This window comes from Poecilia reticulata, chromosome 5 (genome assembly GCF_904066995.2).
Source record: "Poecilia reticulata chromosome 5, P_reticulata-male-v2, whole genome shotgun sequence".
NCBI lineage: Eukaryota > Metazoa > Chordata > Actinopteri > Cyprinodontiformes > Poeciliidae > Poecilia > Poecilia reticulata.
Window position 1 is genome coordinate 5,863,187 of NC_088834.1, and position 21,867 is coordinate 5,885,053.

Here is a 21,867-nt window from a genome sequence, read left to right on the forward strand (position 1 = left end):
TTACTCTGTGTGGTAGCTTCTGTTTACCTATTCTTCCTCATTTGTGTCTTCTTCCACTGATCATCTCATCTTAGAAGATATTTCACTCTGTTTTTGGATAAGCTTATTTCTCCTGCCCTTTGTTACGTATTTTTAGCTTTTGAATTAAATTATTTGTTTTCTGCAAGTTTTTCATTAAATGTTTTTCTTTAAATCTACAGTTTACCTGCCTTAGGTCTACCATGCAAACCACTGACATGTATTATTATACCATTAAAAACATATTAAGACTTTTAACCCTTTGAAGACGAGGTCTAAATGGCCATCCCGGCGCGCAGTCGCTCTTCTCTGTGCGTCAGCGCTCGCTATGAAGTCATGTAGCGATAACTAGCAAAACTACTACTACCCCTGCACACACCACGAACTCTAACTAACACACTTATAGTCTAAAAAACCCATCGAAACACTCTTAGTAAAATCCACAGCATCACTTCACCCTAGTCTCTTGCCCTATCCAACCCCCCCCCTCAACTTCCCCTCGTCTCCCTTCTCAACATTAAAATGTAACAACATACATTGAGATTACACCAATTAAACACTTTTCTGGCTTCTGGCTGGGCCACTCCAAACTATATTAAAAAATGTTAGTGAAATTTGAAAATTTAAGTATAAATCTGCAAAGAGCATGAATAATTTTAGCTGTAGAAATATATTCCAAAAATTCATAGTGAACTTTTTTTTTAATCTACCAATTAGAAATTGACTTAAAAAGCAGAAAACTCTATGTATTGGAGTCTAACAGAAGCATTGCAGTTTAATAAGATCACTAGAAGCCCTGTGTGTTGAAGATCTATAGTACACAGCGATAATTTGGTGAGAAGCTGAATTTTGGGGGTTTTACTAGATCAGAACAAAAGAAAAAACTATCAGCAGAATATTTCCTTCATGTTGAGGTCAAATCAGCCTGGCTCTGTAGGTGCAAGCAGCTGGTGCATGAGCAGAATGAAATAACATGGATAATGCTGAAAAATCCTCTGGCAAAAATGAACAGGTGATCACATCTGATGATATCTGACTGATCAAAGCATAAACCTTAGGCAAACAAAATCTTTTACTTTATGTGATTTAAATACCAAAGAAAAGATAATTGTAATAAAACAAAGTTGATATCCTGTCAATCAGTGAACATTTTGGTAATGGCATCGCAAGAAAACAGAAACAACAAAGGATGGGATACAGAAGAGGAAAGAATAGCATTGAAAATGACTGAAAATGGAAAAAAACACACCACCCCGCTACACCAAGCAGGATTATTATCTGCAGCTTCCACAATGACTTACAGTACTCTGGCCAAAATGGCTCTCATTGTAAAATTACAAAGTAACAGCACTCTATGCAATTTTTCAGTGTCTGTTGGTTTTCCCATTTTAAAGGGAAAAGAAATGGTACAGACAAAATCATTTGTCAAAATGTAATGAAATATACTCATACTGATCCCCTATGAGTAAACGTGACAGTAATTTATACCATGAAACATGTCTCTGTAATTAGGCGTCACATTATATGCAAACGACGATTCACCTTCACCAATATTTCCCCCTTGTGTTTAAACATGACACCTTTTTAAGGTAAAGTCCACGCAAAAATATGAAGTAGTCAATGTGAACAATCATGTTGTCACTTGCTCACTAAATGAGAGGGTTTGGTTGACGCGAGACGCCTCGATGGGCTCGGGCTAGTTAATCTTGATATAACTGTCACTCCCCCAAATGAGCAGCTAAATCAATTTTGGCACCAGGCCGTCATTAAACTGTGTCACTGGAAGGTTTATGAGGGGAATAGAAACCATCAGAACAAGGTGAGACAAAGCATGAAATTTCATGACCCATTTTTGGGGTTTTCAAAATTCATCATGCGGGCGGGGAATCATGCTGAGGGAAAATTAAAAGAGGAGTATTGAATATTTAAAAACTGATTTAAAAAATTGCAACCATGTAATCTATTTTAATCCAGAATCCTTAGAACTGGTGAAATGCTCGTAAAGGGTATAACCCACTTTCACACACGAAGTATAATTTGTGTACAGAACACAAATTCATGCCCTGCAACTAAAACGACATGGATTTTATTTTAAGCATGTGAACCTCCTTATTATCATTTTTTATGCAATGATTTTTCATAATTTTATTGAGTTAACTTAGGAAGGTTTAGTCAAGTAATTCCACAACACAAAATATTGCCAAAAAGAATATTTGGTGGAACAGATTTGGCTTGTTGCATTTATTGTTACAAATAATAATCACAGTTATTATTATCACAATGAATAAAATTGTAACCTTGTCTTACCCCTTCTATGCATTTTCAGTTAGGGAGAAGATTCCTCATCCGCTATTTTCCCAGCAGAGAATAAAAAATAAATATCTGAGGTTTTGTGGCACGTTAGTTAATCATAAAAGCTGAACATTTACTGATTTTACGCAAATGAATTGAAGCTGAAATGGGTACAGTGAGGAGTAGAAGATCAACTGGGGGCAAATAACCATTAACTTGCTGAAAGAGAATGCAACAAAGCAGATGGTGAAGACCTCTGGGAACCGAGGATTCGGTGCAGCTTTGACCACAAGACAGCTGCAGAACAGATCAGCTTACTCACTGAAGGAGCTCAAGAAAGACACTGCTGGCTCGTCATCCTCTTTACAGGTTTCTATGCGGCTAGGCTCCTGCTGCAGATAGATACTTTGAATCAGATCGACACCGACGGCGCTTATCTCACACGTTGTTATGTAATTGCAGCTTTACTAAGTGTTTTCATTTTAAGAACTTACTCTAAGATGAGTCATGACCAAAGAGGAAAAAAATCATGAGTAAATCCACACATGTGCCACTTTAGGCTAAATTAGATTGGAAAAATGGATTCATGTAGTCTTTTAACCTGAAATATATTTGCTTTTAATATGCATCAACTAATGCTGCTTGATGTTTGAAAAATGAGTCATTGTTCAGTTCTGACATGTTTTGCTTCACCGTATTCAACACTTTTCTCCAAAAACAGACAAGATTGTTGTATTTGTTGATGTTCCATAAAACATGTTATTTTTCAACACTGTGGCTCAGGTTTTGATAATTTTCCAGGGAATGTTTATTTGGAAGAAAAAAAACTCATAATGATTTCTAAGTGAATGAGACACACAATCCCAGCTGGGGGGAAATGTCTGACGATTAGTTATAATTTGAAGTTTAGATTCAGTCCAAATAATTACATAAAATATATTTTCTTTCGGGGCTGCACAGTGGTGCAGTTGGTAGAGCTGTTGCCTTGCAGCAAGAAGGTTCTGGGTTCAATTCCCGGCCCGGGTCTTTCTGCATGGAGTTTGCATGTTCTCCCTGTGCATGCGTGGGTTTTCTCCGGGTACTCCGGTTTCCTCCCACAGTCCAAAAACATGATTGTCAGGTTAATTGGCCTCTCCAAATTGCCCCTAGGTGTGAGTGTGTGTGTGCCTGGTTGTTTGTCCTGTGTGTCTCTGTGTTGCCCTGCGACAGACTGGCGACCTGTCCAGGGTGAACCCGCCTCTCGCCCGGTACGCTAGCTGGAGATAGGCACCAGCAAACCCTCCTGACCCCACTGAGGGACAAGGGTGTAAGAAAATGGATGGATGGATGGATGGATATTTTCTTTCTTTTCACACATATTGAGTTTGAATGTTTTGTTTCTGAGACCTTTAGAAAATAAAAGGGAGATAAGGTCTATCGACACTAAGAAGAGTTTTTGTTTTTGTTCTTGCAAAAAAAAAAATAAAAATACATACACTTTTTTGTATTTTTCTCAAAATGCATCATTTAAAAACCAGTCAGTCAGCGAATCAGATTCTTTGTTCAGGGTAGTATCAAACTGTAATGTCAGAACGAGGAGCCGGCGAAATGATTTCCAGTGAGCATTAAAGGGTGGAACACACTGAGCTTCTTAAACCTGGGTCACTGCCTGGCTTTTGAGCTACTGATGTGCACCACAGAAGTCAAGAAAGTAAATGTATAAAAACAGTTTTATTTCCCAGCGAACAGGAACAAGGCTTTTGTTATGGTTGAGTTGAAAAGGAAATCCTTTTTTTCAGAGCCTCCTGCTGAGCTAAATGGGTAGTGTAATCTGCCTTGTAGGTGATGTGTGGCAACTTTATGAGCAAATCTGCAAGGCAAATGAATAATGTAATCATCTGACATAGCTCGTGTGTGATCATGAATGATCTTTTCCCCGAATGCTTGTCACAGCAGCTCCCACATCTCTGAACAACACTAAAATATTCTTGAGTTGCAGCTGCAAGTACCTGTGTTGGAATTACATAAGGTTAAAGTAAAATATTCATCAAGCTGCTTTGGACCACATCTGTATGCATCTGAGTGCGCTGAGGAAACACTTTACTGTAAACCTGCGAGCTACGCTAAGGTAGTGGCTGTTGCTTGGTTAAAAGGAGTTTGCTTGCAAATGTGCCTGATTGCTTTTGGTGTTCACTTGTTTCTCTGTGTCAGTCAATTATGTGCACACTGTGTGTCCCTGAATGCTGCCAGTTTTGCACAGCGCCTGTGTGCCTGTGCAAGTCCGTGCTCATGTGCATGCCTATATGTCCAAGAATCCACTTGTCTTCATCAGTATGCTGAGATGGTGTTTATGTGCAAGCGTCGGCTCTATTCAAAGCAAACATTTATGTCTGGCTGCAGAGCTAGTAAAGGCAGTTGTCCTTCTCTCTGCAACCTGGGCCCTGCAGTAAAAGACTTGCTGATGCAGACGACATTATGAGAAGGCTGTAAAGTTAAAAACCTCAGCAGGTCCAGCTGAACCATATGGGATCATGTTGACCTAAATATGTGTATATAAATTCATCAGTGGTGGGAGTGGATTAAATTTTTTTAATATAGTCTGTAATAAATTTGTCAAAATTAATTGAGTTTTAAACGAACATCATATATCGACAAAATAAACATTTATAATTCAAAAACCAATGTTGCTGCTAAATTATTGAACAGGCACATGAGCTCAACAACAAATATCAATCATTTTATTTCATGCTAAAAGTTGCCGTATTTTTTTAGATTATGTCTGTTACTCAATTAAATTGGACGTTGAATAATTCGCCAGAGAATTAGAAAATGTTTGATGTCAATAACGTGATTCAGAAACCCAAGTGATCGTCAACAGTAAAATCCCATCACGTTGATCTACTCGACACGCTGACAGACAGGATTTGCTTCGGTAATCCTCAGCTTTTTAAACGTAAGACCAGGAATTTATAAAGTATACAATGAAGCTGAAGTGAAAGAAGATCAGAGAAATGTAAATTTAATATGCAAGGACAATGCTTAGGCACATTAATGAATAGAGAACAAGCCAGTGTGTTAATGACAAAGGATTTGAGGCTTCCATGTGAGAGTGGGATCAGGCGCACGCTGCGGGAGATGCTCATTACTGCGGCCCACACTGAGTACTACCTGTGTGAGCAATACTACTGAAATACTTCGTCCACGGAAGACAGCAGTACGTTCACAAACGACAACGTTGTAAACTTGTTTGTATCGTCTTTAGTACCGGAGAGCTAATTGGAAAATAAAGCCAATAGTACATATTTTGAAAAATATATAAACGATACAGAGAACTCCAATGTGTGTTTTATACTAGGTTTACTGACAAAGCTGCAGGCTTTCACAAGCAGGAAACATCCCATGAGATTTTAATACTTTTGAATCACAGAGATTATCCAATAATACATAGACTGCAGGCTTTTCCTGAGATATTGCATTAACTTATACATAAATAAACATAAAAAAAAAACAAATATGTGTCATTTAGCTCCTCATAAAAATTTAGAGCCCAGCCAAAATAACATTTGTAAAATTGAATGAATGGATTTGATAAAGTCATAAATAGATAGACGAAAATATAGGTTTATGGGTTTTTGTGTCATATTCTTTTATAAGTTTGTTTTTCTTCAGTTTAGGAATTTGTTGTGGTTATGTTTACTTGTCGTGTGTAACTCTGTGTTGATGTTAATTTAAGACAGTCTGGAATAAGTCTGTACAATAACAATGTGGAGAAAGTGAAGCACTGTAAGTAGTTTCTGGATGTACTGTACATGGTGTGCAGTACATCCAGTGCATTGTGCCGCTTGGTTTAAAGTCAGCGATAATAAATTTGAGTCCAAACTGTGTCTAATTCTAAAATTTGCTGTAGTCAAAAATAATTCACCTGGAAAATTCTTAACATCAACTTCTAGTTCTAAATCATAATAAAAAACAATGATCTCATATTGTAAATGAAGCAAAACAGAAATAAATTTAACTGAATTTAAGAGAATATAAATGATTTTTTTGTGTGTATTGATGCAATACCAATGAATGGTCACACAACACACACTCGAAACAGGTGGTAGCTTTATGGTGTTGGGCGAGAAGTTGTGCAGTTTAAAACAAACCTTGAGTGAAAAGTTAGAAACTAGCTAGTTGTGTTAGAGAAGAGGCCAACAGGAGCTTCATTGTCCTTAAAAGACTTGCAGTTTGAACTATTCATCATCCTGCCTTTGACATCTGCTTGACAGGATGGCACCTCGCAGTTTATTATGCAGGGTGATAATGACCAATAAAGATCTAATCTAATCTTCTCTATTACACTCTTTCTGATCAGAATCCCATTATTCCCCCAGTAAAATAAAATAATAAATGGTTCAGACAGTGAATTTATGCTACATAATAAAGTTTAAATTTTCTGAGTTGACTTGTTCATTTAAGATACTTTTTATGGTGAGGCCAGACAGATTTACCTTTTTGCCACAGAGATAAAAAGTGTATTTGCAGCAGTCAAAACAAGGAATACTGCACTCCAAGCACGGTAGTGGGAACATTATGTTGTGGATATGCATTGTTTGCACAAAGTAGATGAAATAATGAGAGAAAAGCTAAGTCCAAATTAACAAACCCAGCAGCTAGATGGTTGGAACTTTAACATATTTAAATTTTCTACTAACATAATAATTCCTAACCCACATCAGAAATTGTTTTGACATAAAGAAAACCAATGTGTTTGTGTTTGAGCTTGCATATAAAGCATCATTTCCTTTTTTGAATTGTCCAGATCAAATGCATAGTGAAAAGGTCCAAATATAAGAAAAATATGTCTATATGTGTATGTAAAGTTCTCACCGATACTGTAGTTACATATCAGTTTTGCTCAATGTTTCACTTGGACTATTACATTTTATTGACTCTACTCTCACAAATGCAATTATCACTTATGACATGAAGATTCCTACAATCAATGAAAGACTACATCCACTCATCATAGCTCAGTGATAGTATTGTGTCCCACTGCAGACTCTCTCCAGATGGCAATGATCACAATGAAATGCAAAAGATAAATCATTTAATATTGCACAGAATACCTACTTGGATCAGTAGCAGGAACAAACTATTCTAATTTGGTGACACCTCAATCTTTACTTTGATTAACTTGGATGCATTCTTTCAAAAAGAAGCCATTTTTTCTGTTATACGTCTGTCAGACAAACAAAGGACAGCATAGCATTCTTCCTAACCCTTAAACCTCAAGCTGTTGTTGAATGATATAGAAACAGCCAACAAATACACTGATGTTCATCTATAAAAGATAGAACAATGAGCTCCAGATTTAACTCTGTGGCTCATCTTTAAATGTCACTTTAATTGAATAACTTGTTAACAAGAAACATGTTTAACTGGCAATAAATCAGCACCAGACATTATTTAATTAAAAGCAACTTCTTCCAGTTTCTGGCTTGCACTCTGAAAAGATGCTTATGAATATTTCAAACTTATTCCAAACCGAAACATCACCAGTGATATATGCTCTTGCATTTTTGCTATCTTAGCGTTTCATCTAATAGATATACATTACGGTTGGGAGATACAATCTATTTTTTGATACATCCATGCATGGATAATTCTGGCTTGATTAACAACATTGAAACTCCAATATCTTAATGTTAATTTATGATCTATGATTTTCTCGTTTTGAGCAAAGCTAAATCAGAACTCAGATTTGCATCAGTGAGGCACCAGGACAGTTTATGACTAACCCATAAGGCCACAAAGACTTCATCCCAAACTGTTTGCATCAAAGTGAAAATGACTTTAAAAAGAGCCACACCATCTCTAAGCTAAAAGTAATTATTTTAACCAGGACAAACATAGGAGATTGTTTTACATGGTTCCACCTAGTGGTGAAGGTAAAACAGCTGATCTTGCCCTGGAAGACCATAAAGCAAACAACATCACACCTCCTGCTAACTCAGAGAAGGTGAAGCTAATCAAGTCTAAATGAACTACGCTTTGTGAATAACTTCATCTAACTTTCAGATAATTATAAAGATAGTAAGTAAGCTAAAATTATACTGAAAATTAACTGAAAATAAATTGAAAAACATAAAGAATCACAATGCATCTTCTGTTTATTCAGTTTGGTTGGCTATGGTATTGTTTCGCTATCGTAATTGTTCGGTATGATAATGTAGAAGTCATAATTTTCTTATTGTGACAGCACTTCAAGCAATAAAAGTATTAAGTCCATTAACTTTTGGCATGAGTGCTGGGAAAAAAAATAAACCAGGCAGACAGAGAGAAATACCATGCATTACAATCTCAGGCCTTCCAGCTGTAATATCTGACAACGTAGCTAATGATTATTTTCATGACTTATTTATCTGCAAATATTGTGGAGATTAAAACAATTTTATGGTTCAGCAAAGAGCCTATGCCAGTCTCCGGAAGCTAGATACTTATCAGACAGCTGTGAATTTAACTTTACTTACTTGAAAATCTACTTTTTGTATTCTGTTTATGCACCTTTTATAAAAAATGTATTACTTGTTGAATAGCTGTGTCCTTCTTTTACACCTGTAACCCACTGCAGAGTTGGAGACAGCTTCACATTCAGCAGTATCCGTAAAGAAAAGGTGAATTCGATTGTGTTTATGTTAGACATGAATTTTTGTGCAATATCAAGACATCTCCCTGCTCTCCCTACCCCGTTACGACTGAGGCATAGGATTATCATAAATTTTAAAGTCCAAGTGTTGACTGAAACAAAAAAATGTTGCTTGTGTCAATTGTGACTGAATTATGTAATCCACTGCACCACTGAAATAACTATGAATTATGTGCAATATCCACAAATCCGTGGCAACAACATGACAGTAACTCTGTTTTTTTAAAATGCTGTTTTCTGGCGAGCCAACCTGTATAAAGCGATCATACCTTCAGCAAAGAAAAAAGAACTAGGACATTTGCAACAGCTGACTGGCAAGAAAACAAAAATATGTGTTAAATAATTCATCAAATGTCCAAATGCGTATGAACAGAACATATTTTTTTCTGTAGTGTGGGCAAATGTAAACACCTAACTGATTGTGTGAAAGGCTTTGGGGAAAAAATGAAATCAGGGATCTTATTAATCACTCCTGTATTGTGACAGGTAATACCTCTCATTGCCTAGCAACCCGAGTCCTCCGGGGCAACAGTCAGAATGATGAGATTTACAATGGGATCTCTTCTCTGAAGTTATGGGAATGTCCATTGTGTTGCTGCAGACATGGCGCACAGACATCCAGTGTTCTTTCATACTTCAGCTACTGATGTTCTTTTTCAGTTATTAATTATTCAAACAAATACTGTGTATGAGACGATCAATAAAGCAAACACATCATAAATCTTTTCTCTGCTGTGTTTTTCTCTGCATTGCATTCTGGCGGTATCTTACCTTAAACAGGCGCAGTATGTTGGCCACCATGATGGAAACGGAGCTCGAAGACGCGCCGATGACGCCCACCACCCTCTCAGGTTTGGTGATGATTGGCGCCCCCCCGCCGAGGCATTTGACATCTGTCCCGTCCTTCTCGATCAGAGCCTGGACGAAGGTGAGCGACTGCTCCAAGGCGTGAGTGTCCCTGGAACAGGTGTCCAGGATCCTCGCTCCCAGTGTGATGTTAGGCAGGAGATTATTATCATTATTTATGCGGTCAAGGGCAAAGAGCATGGCTTCCAGTCTGTGTATACCCTTCTCCTTCTTCAGCTCCCCGCAGGGTTTGCCATCATGGCCCCTGGCATGCACAGGGAACAGCCCACCTAAGGAGATATCTCCGTCAATGCGGATGGAGTTCAAATGCGTTTGTCCTGGCCCTTTGGGTTTGGCAGCCAAAGAGGCCTTGAGGGAGCTGTAAAGAAGCAGCAGCAGCAGCAGAATGTGGATGTTTCTCTGACAGCCATTCTGATTCGGTCTACAGGCTGGAGGCTGAAACATGATCACCATCCGAGCACGAATCCACACCAGCAATCAGGAAACAACAATAGCCAGGTATTATTTTATGATGGCCAGAGGGTTAATTGCACTGCCTCTTGAAGCAGTTTTCACAGAAAAGGATTCCTCTCATGTCTATGCCCTCTCTCAGGCATTCAATTAGAGTAGAATATGAGCTTGGCTCTTTCTCAGGATGTAATCCTGCTTCTTTCTTTTCTTTTACTCACTCCATCCTTTGACCACTGTTGTGGGCAGCTGCTTTTGTGTCTTCTGTTATTCTTTGGAGATCCTTCACTCGGGGCATTAACAAGAACAAAGGTGAACGATAAGCTTTTTTCCTCTTCTGTCTCTCCCTCCCTGTCTTTGTGTCTCTTCCCTCTCTACCTCAATCAGAAGTTTTTAATCTCCACCATTCCCCTGGGCAGGGATTTGGTGTATGTCAGAGCCCTCGGGCCGTCTCAGGTCCACAGGCTTCAGAGCGAATTCCTGAAAGATGAAATAGAGAAGTGAAGTGAGACAGTGCTCAGAGAAAACAGAAAAGGGCAAAGGAATTTGAATTAGTACGAGCTTTTCAATAGTGGTTTTTTACTTAACCTTTTAACTGCAGCATTATGAAGAAGGAGGAGACAGTTATGTTTAAAAATGTCTTTCTTTCCTGTTTTTGCAGCATTTGTCTACATTTGAAATTCTGATCCCTCTTGCTTTCCTTTAGATAACAACCTTTTCTGAAGTTGATGTCAAAATGCTGCAAAATTCTATGACTCTTTTGCTTCCCTTTGCTTTCACATCAGAGAAACTGAAAAAGAACAAGACTCTTCTGTTGTTCCAGAAGCAACGCCTGTGTTATGAGTCGCAGCGGCACATAAAGTGTTAACATTGCCGCCTCAAAGCCTGACAGATGATTAGTCACATTACGCGTTTAAAGAAAAGCTCAAAAGGTCTGAGTAATCTATAAATAAAGTTAACGCTATGAACCTTACCTAGGGACATCTGTTCATGGCGGGCAAAAAGAAATTACACATATTGTAATGTATGGGACTCATATGTGGGTCTTAAAGTCTCTCAGGCATTTCTAAATCTGTGGCTCACAGGCAAGAAAAATACAAGAGAAGAGCAACGGAAGGCTTTGAGAAATTGCTCTAAACCTCTTATAGTGTTATTAAAAAATAAAAAGTGATTTCATTTTCAAAGAAGCCCTGAAATTACTTATTTCCACACACCGATCTGCTCCCTGCAAACACCTCACACCTTTTAGACAAAGATGCACACTGACCGTCGTGCTGCTGTGAACCAGGCAAATGAGCATTTTTTTAAGGGTTTTCACACATTAGTGGCCCTTATTTGTAGCAGATCAGACAGGAAATGGGTAGAGGAGGATAAGACATGCAGCAAAGGTCTCAGGGTCGGGAATCAAACCCAACACTTGGGGTTAGATCGGATATTTACTAACTTGGGACACCTGGTAAAACCTTCAGTTATTGCCTTGTCTCTGCTTTCCTCCACAGGTATGCTGCTGCCTTTTGCTCTCTAAATTATTTTTGATTACACATGGAAAATCTGTCACATACATCATCCACTCAAACACACCATACACCATTGATCTCATTGAGTTTCAACCTCTATATTAGAAGACACTTTGATTTCGACCTTAGTTTGTGCCGAGTAAATGTATACTTCAGAAAACTCTTCTACATATAGCAACTGCTCTACTTCTACACCATGCACCTCCCCAAATGAGCAATCCTGAACAACCGGCGTATGCAAAAAAAACAAATGTTCTGCAGTTAGTAAAGACACCTGCCTAGTTTTTCAGAAATTGCCATTAAAAAAATTACTATGAAGGTTTTTATGGCCAATCAAGCCGTAGCTGACAAAATAGAAACTGAGAAACTCAATGAAACTCCCCAAAAAACTTTTACAAGAGGCTTTTCTTTTTGTCTAATATTTCTCTTGGCCTTTGACAATTATAGTTCTTATGCAACCACAACCCCCCCAATATAGATTATGCTGTAATTCACCCACAAGCCGATCAGATGAGCTCACAGGGCACAACCTGTGACTCAGCAGGACAGATGTGTGCAGTGTGTCATCACACCCCCGCTCCTACTGACCAAAAGCAATTAATGCAACATTTTTCCCAGCATGGTTTTTATATCAGATTCTGCTGACACTGTAAGATCATAAAGTTGTGCTTTTCAGATTGTGATGAGAGCAAAACAAGTATATATGCTGAAAATGCTTTCTGGAATATGCTTTATTCGGCCAATACAGAACCAGGATGATGATTTTACTTCTCTTTTTCTTTCCCTACAGGTTCTTAAATGTAAGCGTTGGGTTTGCATGGGTTTGCATGAACTTGCACATATAGCAAAATGTCTCAAGTTTAAACTGCTTTTCTAAATTCCTGTAGCAGCTAACTGTGTTGCTGTGCTACTGCAGGCTTATGGCCTGTGTTAGTAATATTTCCAACCCTTATAAATAACATAACAGCACAAAACATTTTAGTTAACATTCGTGAATATGGAATTTAGTTTAATTTAGTGTTCATGAGTCATAGGTTACTGTAGCTGTCACCCTCCAGTTCCTGCAGTGATTGACAGATCTATAATTTTCACAAACTAATAAAAAAATCCAGTGTCTTAATGTAACAAACTCATAGAACCTTTGCATATCTTTATGTTTTTATGTTGTGTTTTTTATTTTCATTTCAGTTTTTCTGAAAAAGTTCATGTTTACTTAAGTTTTACCCAGCCCATCTGTGTTCTCATACACAGTAATACCTCAGATGTCGTATGTCATTATGGAGAATTTTTTCTCTGAAACAATTAAAATTCATAGTTGAGTTTGGATCTGTTGCCAGATTTTGACTATCGACCCCGTTTGCAGAAAATCTAATTAACTGTTTCCTCTAAGTTATTTGGCTGTCCTTTTGAAATGAGATTTAAATCACAATAAACCAAGACAACACAGATTGTGGAACTTGGCTTTGGAACCAAATTCATAAAGTTAATGTCAATAGAAGCTTAAATACTTGAGGTCACTCAAAAGTTGTATGTGAGTGCCTTGAAATGAACATCTGGTCCTGCTGCAGCTCATCCCTTAGATCCAATTAAAGAAGAGAAGAAGAAGCCAACTTAAAGGACGGGAAACCCTCAAACAATAAGCAAGGCTGGGATTAGGCCTTGTTATTATGTTAAAACAATTAGACGTCCTCGCGGATTTTGTTGGCTGTTAAACAAAAAATATTCTGTGTATCCAAGCTGGAAAATTAATTTATACATAAAGTGACATTATGTATTTGCTTATAAATCAGTACTAAAGACAATATTTTTCTCTAAAACAGTATTTGTTTTAGATCAAAAGTTGTCTTTCTCATTTATTTCACTACCTGAAATTTGAATCTACACTCATTGACACAATTATTAATGCTATTTTTTTTGTATCACAGAATCAAAGACATTCCTGAAAGATACGCAAAGTATCCCACTACCAGTCATCCTGTATGTTGATGTGTGCAACCTGTGAAATCCTGCCATAGTAATGAGCTCTGAAGGAACAATCTCCTTGCACACTGTGGCAGAATGGGGCTGTAGACATTGGTTTTCTCGCAGAGTACACCGAGGCCTTGGATCAGCAATGGCTGAGATTCATTGAGAGCATATTGGAAGTGACAAGGTCCTTTGAATACACTCAACTATCTCCTACTGAGTGAGAAGTAATTTTTCAGACTTGATTCTCTGCAGGCCGAGTTTAACTGCTTGCAGAGCAAGTGACAACTGGGAAGCCAGCCAGCTCACCTTAGCCCTGTAACCAAATGCAACTGTACATCTAACATTAGAGCAAGCACTGAGATTGAAGGAGCAAGTACTGCTGCGAACGGACACTCCAGGGTATGAATAGGACAAAAAAAAAAAACAACTCCCAGCTGTAAGAACTAAACTTTCCAAACAAAACAAAAGTGTTCTGCAAGACTGCAGAATCAAAGACAAATGTCATCAAACTTCATGATTGTGGAAAAGAATTGCTGGCAAGCATGACAGTCCATAAGTCTTCTTCAGACTGAAAAACATTTGCCAATCTATGAAAATACCTCATCTGTGCAACAGCCGCTGAAAGAAGTCACATAAATCACAGATCACATAAAACACTTTGTTGATGAGTCTGTTTTGCTATATTCCAGATCAATAGCTTACGGTGTTCCATTACTGGAGATAATGCAAAATAACTCTTTCAGTATTACCTTGAGAGATCTCAGTGCGTGATCTGCAGTCCTCCCATAGCCCATGGAAAAAAAAATAATCTCAGAAACTGTCATCACTTATCTGACGCTCAGATATTCCTTTTTAATGAATCTCTGAAGTTGGGACAAATGCACCCTTCAGACTTTTATTCAATGTGGCATGCATTGATGTACAAGCTGAATGAGAATATAATGTTGGAAACCTGGTCGTATATTTTTGTCTTCAAGTAAGTTGTTCTTGCCGCAGCTTGTGTGTGATAAATTGTTTTAAAACACAGATGATGAATGGCAAATCTCATCTGTTTGTCAGAATTTTTAAGTCCCCCTTTGTTTTAGCTTGCTTTCAGCACAGGCAAAACAAATACAAAAAAAAGGCTCCAGTGATACAAAAACAAAATAATTGTATATTTAAAGATGACTCTTTAATGGCAAATCTCAAACATTCACCGTAGTGACACTGTAAACAACAAAAAATGTTAAGCAGCTGGAAAATGTCAAAGACAGCTGCAGGAAAACTGGAGATTTATATCAGGGAAGCAACCTTTTCCTAGGTGCAAAAGCATATTTCAGAACATTTATTCATTTCAAAAGGCCATAAAATAACCTTGAGGCAAATAAGTACCTATTACAGCACAGACAAACTAGAGCTACTAAAGCTACTCTAACTTATTATTACACCTGTAACCTGTAAAAATAAAGACCATATACTGAGGAAGAGATGCATCAAAAGGACAAAATATGACCTAAAACTCTATGACAGATGGATTTGGTTCCTCTTTCAAGTGTGCAAGTTATCCAAATATCAACAAATACTCATATGTTTGCAATAACAGAGATCAGAGTGGTGGAAACTGTGATGCACTTACCTATAATGCTCTCAAATGTCAGGCGAAGTGTGTGAGATGATTGATCTCGTGCTGTTTGGCAGCTCAGAATAACCTGGTGGTAGATTTGAGGTTTGTGGCCAAATAACACCAGCCACCGCTTACATAGGAGCCCAGTTTGTTTTTCTTTGTCTGACTTAAGATAATTTCTTGCATAATTGAGGTTATTAATTTGTACCTACTTTCCATCAGAGGAATGTTTGTGCCAGTTTAATAGTTGCATCCTGAGAATGAATCATTTGGCTTTGGTTCAGTTCACCAGTTTACCATTTTAGAGTTTATGCATTGCTATTTCACCGCTTTCTTTTTCCAAACTGTTTTGGACTGTTTTTTTTTTTTGTTTTTTTTGTTTTTGTTTTTTTTGCTTAACACAGTAGTATAATCTCCGATCAAACCTCAATAACTATAAGTGATCTGTTGCTTAAAGATTCTGTTTATTATAGTCATGCAAATACATATCTTTGCTACAAGTAGATTATAGAGAATTAGTTTAATTTGCTAATTTTATGGACAGGTGTAAAACAACCTGAACTGTAGAAATACAAAAAAGTAAAGTGACAAAAGGAATCCATATGGATGAATGTCAAGAGGAAAGAAAAACTGGCTGAAAACTAACAAGCATATTCACAGAGAAACATAATGGAGATATAATTTTAATGTGACACAAATGGTCTAACAGTTTTTAGTCAGTCCCTAATGGTGTTAGTTAGTAGCAGTAGTTTGTAGTAGTTTGCAAAGTCAAACTATCTCTCCCTCATTGGTAACTATGTATTTGTGCAATATTGAGTATGTTACATAAAAGTTATGATTTCTCCTCCAGAAAGTTTAATACTATTTTCCAATTTTTCCCTGAGAGATATTTTTTCTTCACAAATGTTGGTTGGTAATCTCCTTAGCTTTTTTTTTTTTTTTTTTTTTTCAAGATGAGAGCTCACTGGGGAAATTATGCTTTACTACGTGGTGCATGTTTAGATTGTGTAATATAGATGAGAAAAGTGTTAATGCTGCAGCAGGCAATTTTTATAAAAATACATGTTTTTTTTTACTTATTTGTGAAAACTGTCACTATGTTGTGAGAGTATAATATAATACAGATAATCTATGAAAACTCAAGCTCCTTTGCTTCCTCCCTGGTCCTACTGCCATCTGCAGAAATGCATGGCTCAGTCAGAAATAACCAATCAGAACTAGGAGTAGGGTCTTAGCAGTGTCAATCATTATTTTAATAAATATGTTAAAAAAAGAAAGAAATATGTATATATACATAACTTACCTACTCCAACTTCAAGGATTCTCTGAAGAATATTTAGTTTTACAAGTAAAATAAGTGGAGCAGATTAATATTACAGAAAAGAAACTTGGACAGATTACTTTTTCTTTTCATAAGTGAAATCAAGTATAATTTGACTAAATCTCCCCAGTAAACTGAACACATAGGCAACTGCTTTTGGCAACATTTGCAAAAGAATACTTAAGCTCTAATAATAAATTATTAAATAGATATATAAATATAAAATCTAGGATTTACTCTTGCAAAATAGACAAAATACTGTAACATCAAGAAAGATTTTAAACTATCTTTACCAAAATATTACCTGATTGCACTTCAAGAGCAATTTTCCAATCATGCAAAGAAATGAAATTGTGCTTTCCAGCATGTTGCGTTCACTGATTCTCACATCCTTGTAGTGCTGGATTTAACTCTGACATGCACATGCATGCAGAAATCACAATAAAGTCCATTGAGTAAAGGTGGATTTCCGTATACTGACTAAAGAAGCACAGAAACACAACCTCCCTTTAATCAGATGGAGAACTGCTGTACTTTCTGAGACACAGATATGATCTGTAGACAAATAGGAGTTTTCTGAGATAACATTTATCTAAGACACTCCATGTTGCTGAAGCCTTTTCACCAATAAAACAGAACCATGAAATAAGCTAATAGTTGAATGGATCATTGTGTAGCTTGTCCCATCAGTCATATACTCACACTTTCTCTTGACAGCTTCTTAAAGCGGTCAGAGTCATTTTCTCTGACAGCTCACACTTTGCAGACAGTTTTTTTGAGTTCATCTTCCTGGGTTGGTTGACAGACATTGTCCCTGTTCTCTTCTGCACTAAAGATGCTGCAAAAACATTGAAAACTTACTTTCACTCATATTTAATTAATTAGCTTTCCAACAACAGAACATTACAGCAGATGATGATTGGTGAACCTGGGAAATGTTTATCTTTCCACTGACTGATTTCTATTACATATTTCAGGAAGAATGAAAATATTTCTACATAGTCTTTAAGCTTTCAGGGGATGACTGTGGCTCTTTGGAAAGAGTAGTTGTCTTGCAATCTAAAAGTTGTGAGTCTGATTCCAGCTTCCCCTTCCCAGATCTTGATGTGACCCTGGGCTCAGCACTTTAGCGACTATTGTAAATGTGGTTCTAATGTAAAGTGCTTTGAGTGATTGGTATGACTAGAAAAGTGTGATATAATTTAGAATGAATCAAAGATGATCACACTCACAACAAAGATTAATAGAAAAGTCATAAAGGATAAATGAAATAAAAAATGAAAACTGTTACTACCAAAGTTGTCTAGTCACTAAACTCAGCTAAAGAAAACAAATAAATATCAAATATCAATTGAATTGTATTATGAGTTTATCAGTGTCTTTTTAAAGTCTGATTTTCAGTCATAATGTTTAAATCTATTATTTTTGAGACACTAAAAAGAGGTAGAACAGGGGTAGAATGCCCAGCTGGATCAAAAATGGCTGTCTACTTTCATATACCCAGCTTATTGGATCCCCACCATGGCTCTGATCGGTTTTTCAGCTGCGACAGCCAGGCATCTTAATGTCAAGCACTGACATCAAGATACCTGTTTGTTTCTCGCTTTGGATTCACCACCAGGTTGGATACAATGAGAGGCTTGCCTAATAAACTTACAAGAGGCGTGGTTTTTAAATACGACATCTGAACCAGGATGTGTCCTTTGGGACATATCTCTATTCCTTGAGTTTGATGTGATTGTAATGCAGTTCTACGATGCATATGAAATCGTGACAAGTTTCAAGCTAAAACACAAGAATTTAAAACTGAAATTCAGAATCAACCTCTTCACAGAATTTGTCTGTAAACAAGAAATTCAATTGCAATAAAAGAATTTCTTGGTCTATGCTACTCTAAGTGACACACTGATGGTTTTTCTTATTGTTTCAGGGATGTAACAAAAATGGTGGTTGATGAGACAATTTAAGGACAATTATTTTTACAAGATCTTGTAAGTGAAAGGTCAAATCTGATTTGCACAAATAACTGAAACTTAAGATTACACTCTTTTGGATTAGCTTTCCTAAACAGATCCCGAAGCGGTAGTTTGGTCAAGAGTCATGCACCCCCTCCCTTCATAAACAAAATTCAGCCTGGAAATGGCTTGTTTTTAAATCTACTTTAAAAATATCTCTTGCATTTCAGCATGCACAAACAAGTCAGCGAAGATCCAGAGAAATACTCTACACTTTTGTTGCCATGAGTAACAATCCAACAAGAAGGATCTCTTCACTCAGAAAGACGTGTCCTTCTGATCTATTCATTCTGCTTGCCCTTACAAATGCACTTTACCTGAAAACAAAAAAGCCTGCAGGATGTGCTCTTTGAAGCAGACAAAGCTCCTCTGCAGACCTGACACTGCACATTCACAAGGTTGCATGTTTTTTTTATCACATCACATTAGAGAGTTCCCAGCATCACACCAACCATTTTACTGTCCTGCCTATTTTGCAAGAAGATTATAAAAACAAACAAGGGTCCAGCTGGATAAGGGGATATGTGTTGTAAGCAGATGAAACCTGAGGAGTTGCTACGTGGCAAACAACCCAGAGAAACTTTTAGCAGGAGCTCTCTTCTCATACATGGGCAGGAGGGGTTCTCTAATTGACACTCCAGCATGTTGATGCTGCACAGCGGATCAATAGGAAGGTAGAAGTGCTGCTGCCCAAAGGAAAATGAATGGAGAGAGCAGGGCTTAGCTGCACACAAGGACTAGAGAGCTTAGAGGAGACTGCCACTTTGTTTCTAATGAAAGAATAAAATGGCTGAATTATCCTATAAAAGATCCATCAATAATCTGGATCAAACTTGTAAGTGGTCGAAGGGTAATGCTTTTTTTTTTCCAAGCAGCAAAATTAGAAAACCACAATGTAATTATTTCAAATACAGCCAACAATCTGTCATGGGCTTACTTTTTTTAGCAACATTACTCTTTAAACCTAACCTTGATCTTTAAAAAAAGAAAAGTATATATAGAATTATTTTTTTAAAACTGTACTCCACAGTGTTGGAAGGTCCTGAGTGCAAATCCCAGACAGTAAATTTCTGCCTGTCATCTGTTTGTTCTCCCTCAACATGCATGATTTTTTTTCAGCTCTCTGTGTTTCTTTTCTTCACAGTTAGGAAGACTTTCATTTTAGGTTCATTAGAATTTCTAAGTTTTACTTTATCAAATGTGTTTTCTTATTCTGGACTAATAACTTATGCAGGGTACCTACCACCCACTTACTACTGAAGATAGACTACGCCAGTTATTTTACATGTTTTGCTCTACAATCTTGTGCTTAATTTTTAATAAGACTCGTTTTATGTCATATTTTAAATACATAAAATTAATAAACCTCTTAAATAAAAACACGAAAGGATGAAGGCTTCCCCCCACACACACATTTTGTTTGTTTTTAGTACTTGTGCTCTGTTTGATAAAGGATCTGTTATGGCCGGTACAAATCATCGGACCATGTTCGGTTTTTTGGTTGCTTCAATTCGCTTATTTTACCTGAAACGTTCCCCTTTGTTGCAGTTTGGTTCAATTCAAAAGAACAATTATTGGAGGCACTGTTTACACAACTGGCATGTGGTTGAGTCAGGATACAACTAATCAAAATCCTTTTCCGCAGTAATAACAGAAACAACCTTTTCCTGACCCAAGTATCTTTTCAATCACTGTGAAAATAGGTAGCGTTCATATTAATGCATTAATAATCAGCATGTCAATATCAATTCTAGCAAATTTCCACAGTTCACTTTTCTGTACACTTGAATTTCTGTCTTAATATTCTCTGAAAACAAAAAAACATGTTAAACATTTTCACTTCCAGGAAATATTCAGTGGTAATATGGTAATATGTTTAGGATATTTTACCAATTCTTACTCTGGTGCGAATGTACAAACGGACATGCTGGACATCTTTTGACTGAATTTTATTAATATCCAGCTCGCGCAGCAACTTGTGGTGAGATAGAAGCAACGGGAGCAAAAGTAACATTAGCTCTCTATTTAAAGGGGATTTATATACCAGGAGGGGGCGAGGTGATTTGAACATTAAAAGCCTTGGTTTATTGGTTTGAAATCAGTATGGAGCATACACGTTAATTATTTTCCTTCCCCTTGCTCATTTATTAATTAGCGGTAAAAATGCCTCCTGTTGCTCAGCAAACATTTCTCTTTTGGCTGGAATTGTATTAAACACAAGGAGGTTGAGCTTTTTAAAATAAATAGGACAAAATTTATCATTCAGAACTGCTTAAAGAGATACCATCCATACAGCGATGTAAATAAATATTACCCTCTTTCCAGATATATTGTTCTACTTTTTTGACACACTTAAATATTTCAGCTCATGGAATATTTTTATGTCTGAAAGGTAATCGGAGCAAATACAAAAAAATATTCTTTCCTTAGGGAAGAACAATTATTCAAACCACCTTACACCTGTTTGAAAATGTAATTTCCCCCCTTGTTGAATTAAACTTAATTAAAACTTAATTAAGCAACAACCTTCTTTGTTCAGTTTCACTAGTCACAACCAGGCCTGATTTCTGGCCTGGTTGTGATTCTATAGGCTGACCAATAGAATAAAACAACACTTAAAAGAACCCATCTGATAACATGACATAGGCTCAAAATGAATAGAACAGCATATCATGCCTCGCTCTAGAAAAATAATAATAATAAAAAAAGATGTCAGTCATTCATCTATCAATCTGGAAAGCATCAAGTTTTCCTAATGCTCTGCTGCTTCAGTGGGAGCTATATTTCAGAACTTCATGTCTTTCCTAGGAGACACCAGCTTCCCAAAGTACTCTCTGAGCTAATAGGAACTCAACCAAGAGGTCACAGAAGAACTCAGGACAACTGCAGTCCACACTTGCTTCAGATAAGGCCAGAGTCTATGTTTGTCGTGCTATGTTTGCTAAAAAAAAAAAAAAGGAACATTTCTGAGAAATATTATACCAGCAATGAACCACAAAGGTGGCATAGGAAGCTAAAGGTACTCTAAAACAGATATCTGTTTTAGCGGACAAAAAGTGGGATTTTTGACCCTGTATTCTGACGTGAACGCAGCTCGTGAGCGACGGATATCGACAGCAATCGACAGTCTGCATTTTCAGTGTCTCACG

At 37.1% G+C, this 21,867-nt stretch overlaps 1 protein-coding gene across 2 annotated transcripts in view; it reads right to left on the minus strand.

Annotated features, from left to right (window-relative positions):
• The window catches only part of LOC103464721 (metabotropic glutamate receptor 4-like), a 178,246-nt gene that overhangs the window by 127,796 nt on the left and 28,583 nt on the right, over positions 1-21,867 (minus strand). For both annotated transcript variants that reach the window (XM_008409022.3, XM_008409021.3), the window contains exon 2: positions 9,752-10,774. In XM_008409022.3, coding sequence (XP_008407244.1) covers positions 9,752-10,300 — 549 coding nt within the window. In that variant the 5' untranslated portion in view covers positions 10,301-10,774. The remainder of the gene's footprint in view (positions 1-9,751; positions 10,775-21,867) is intronic.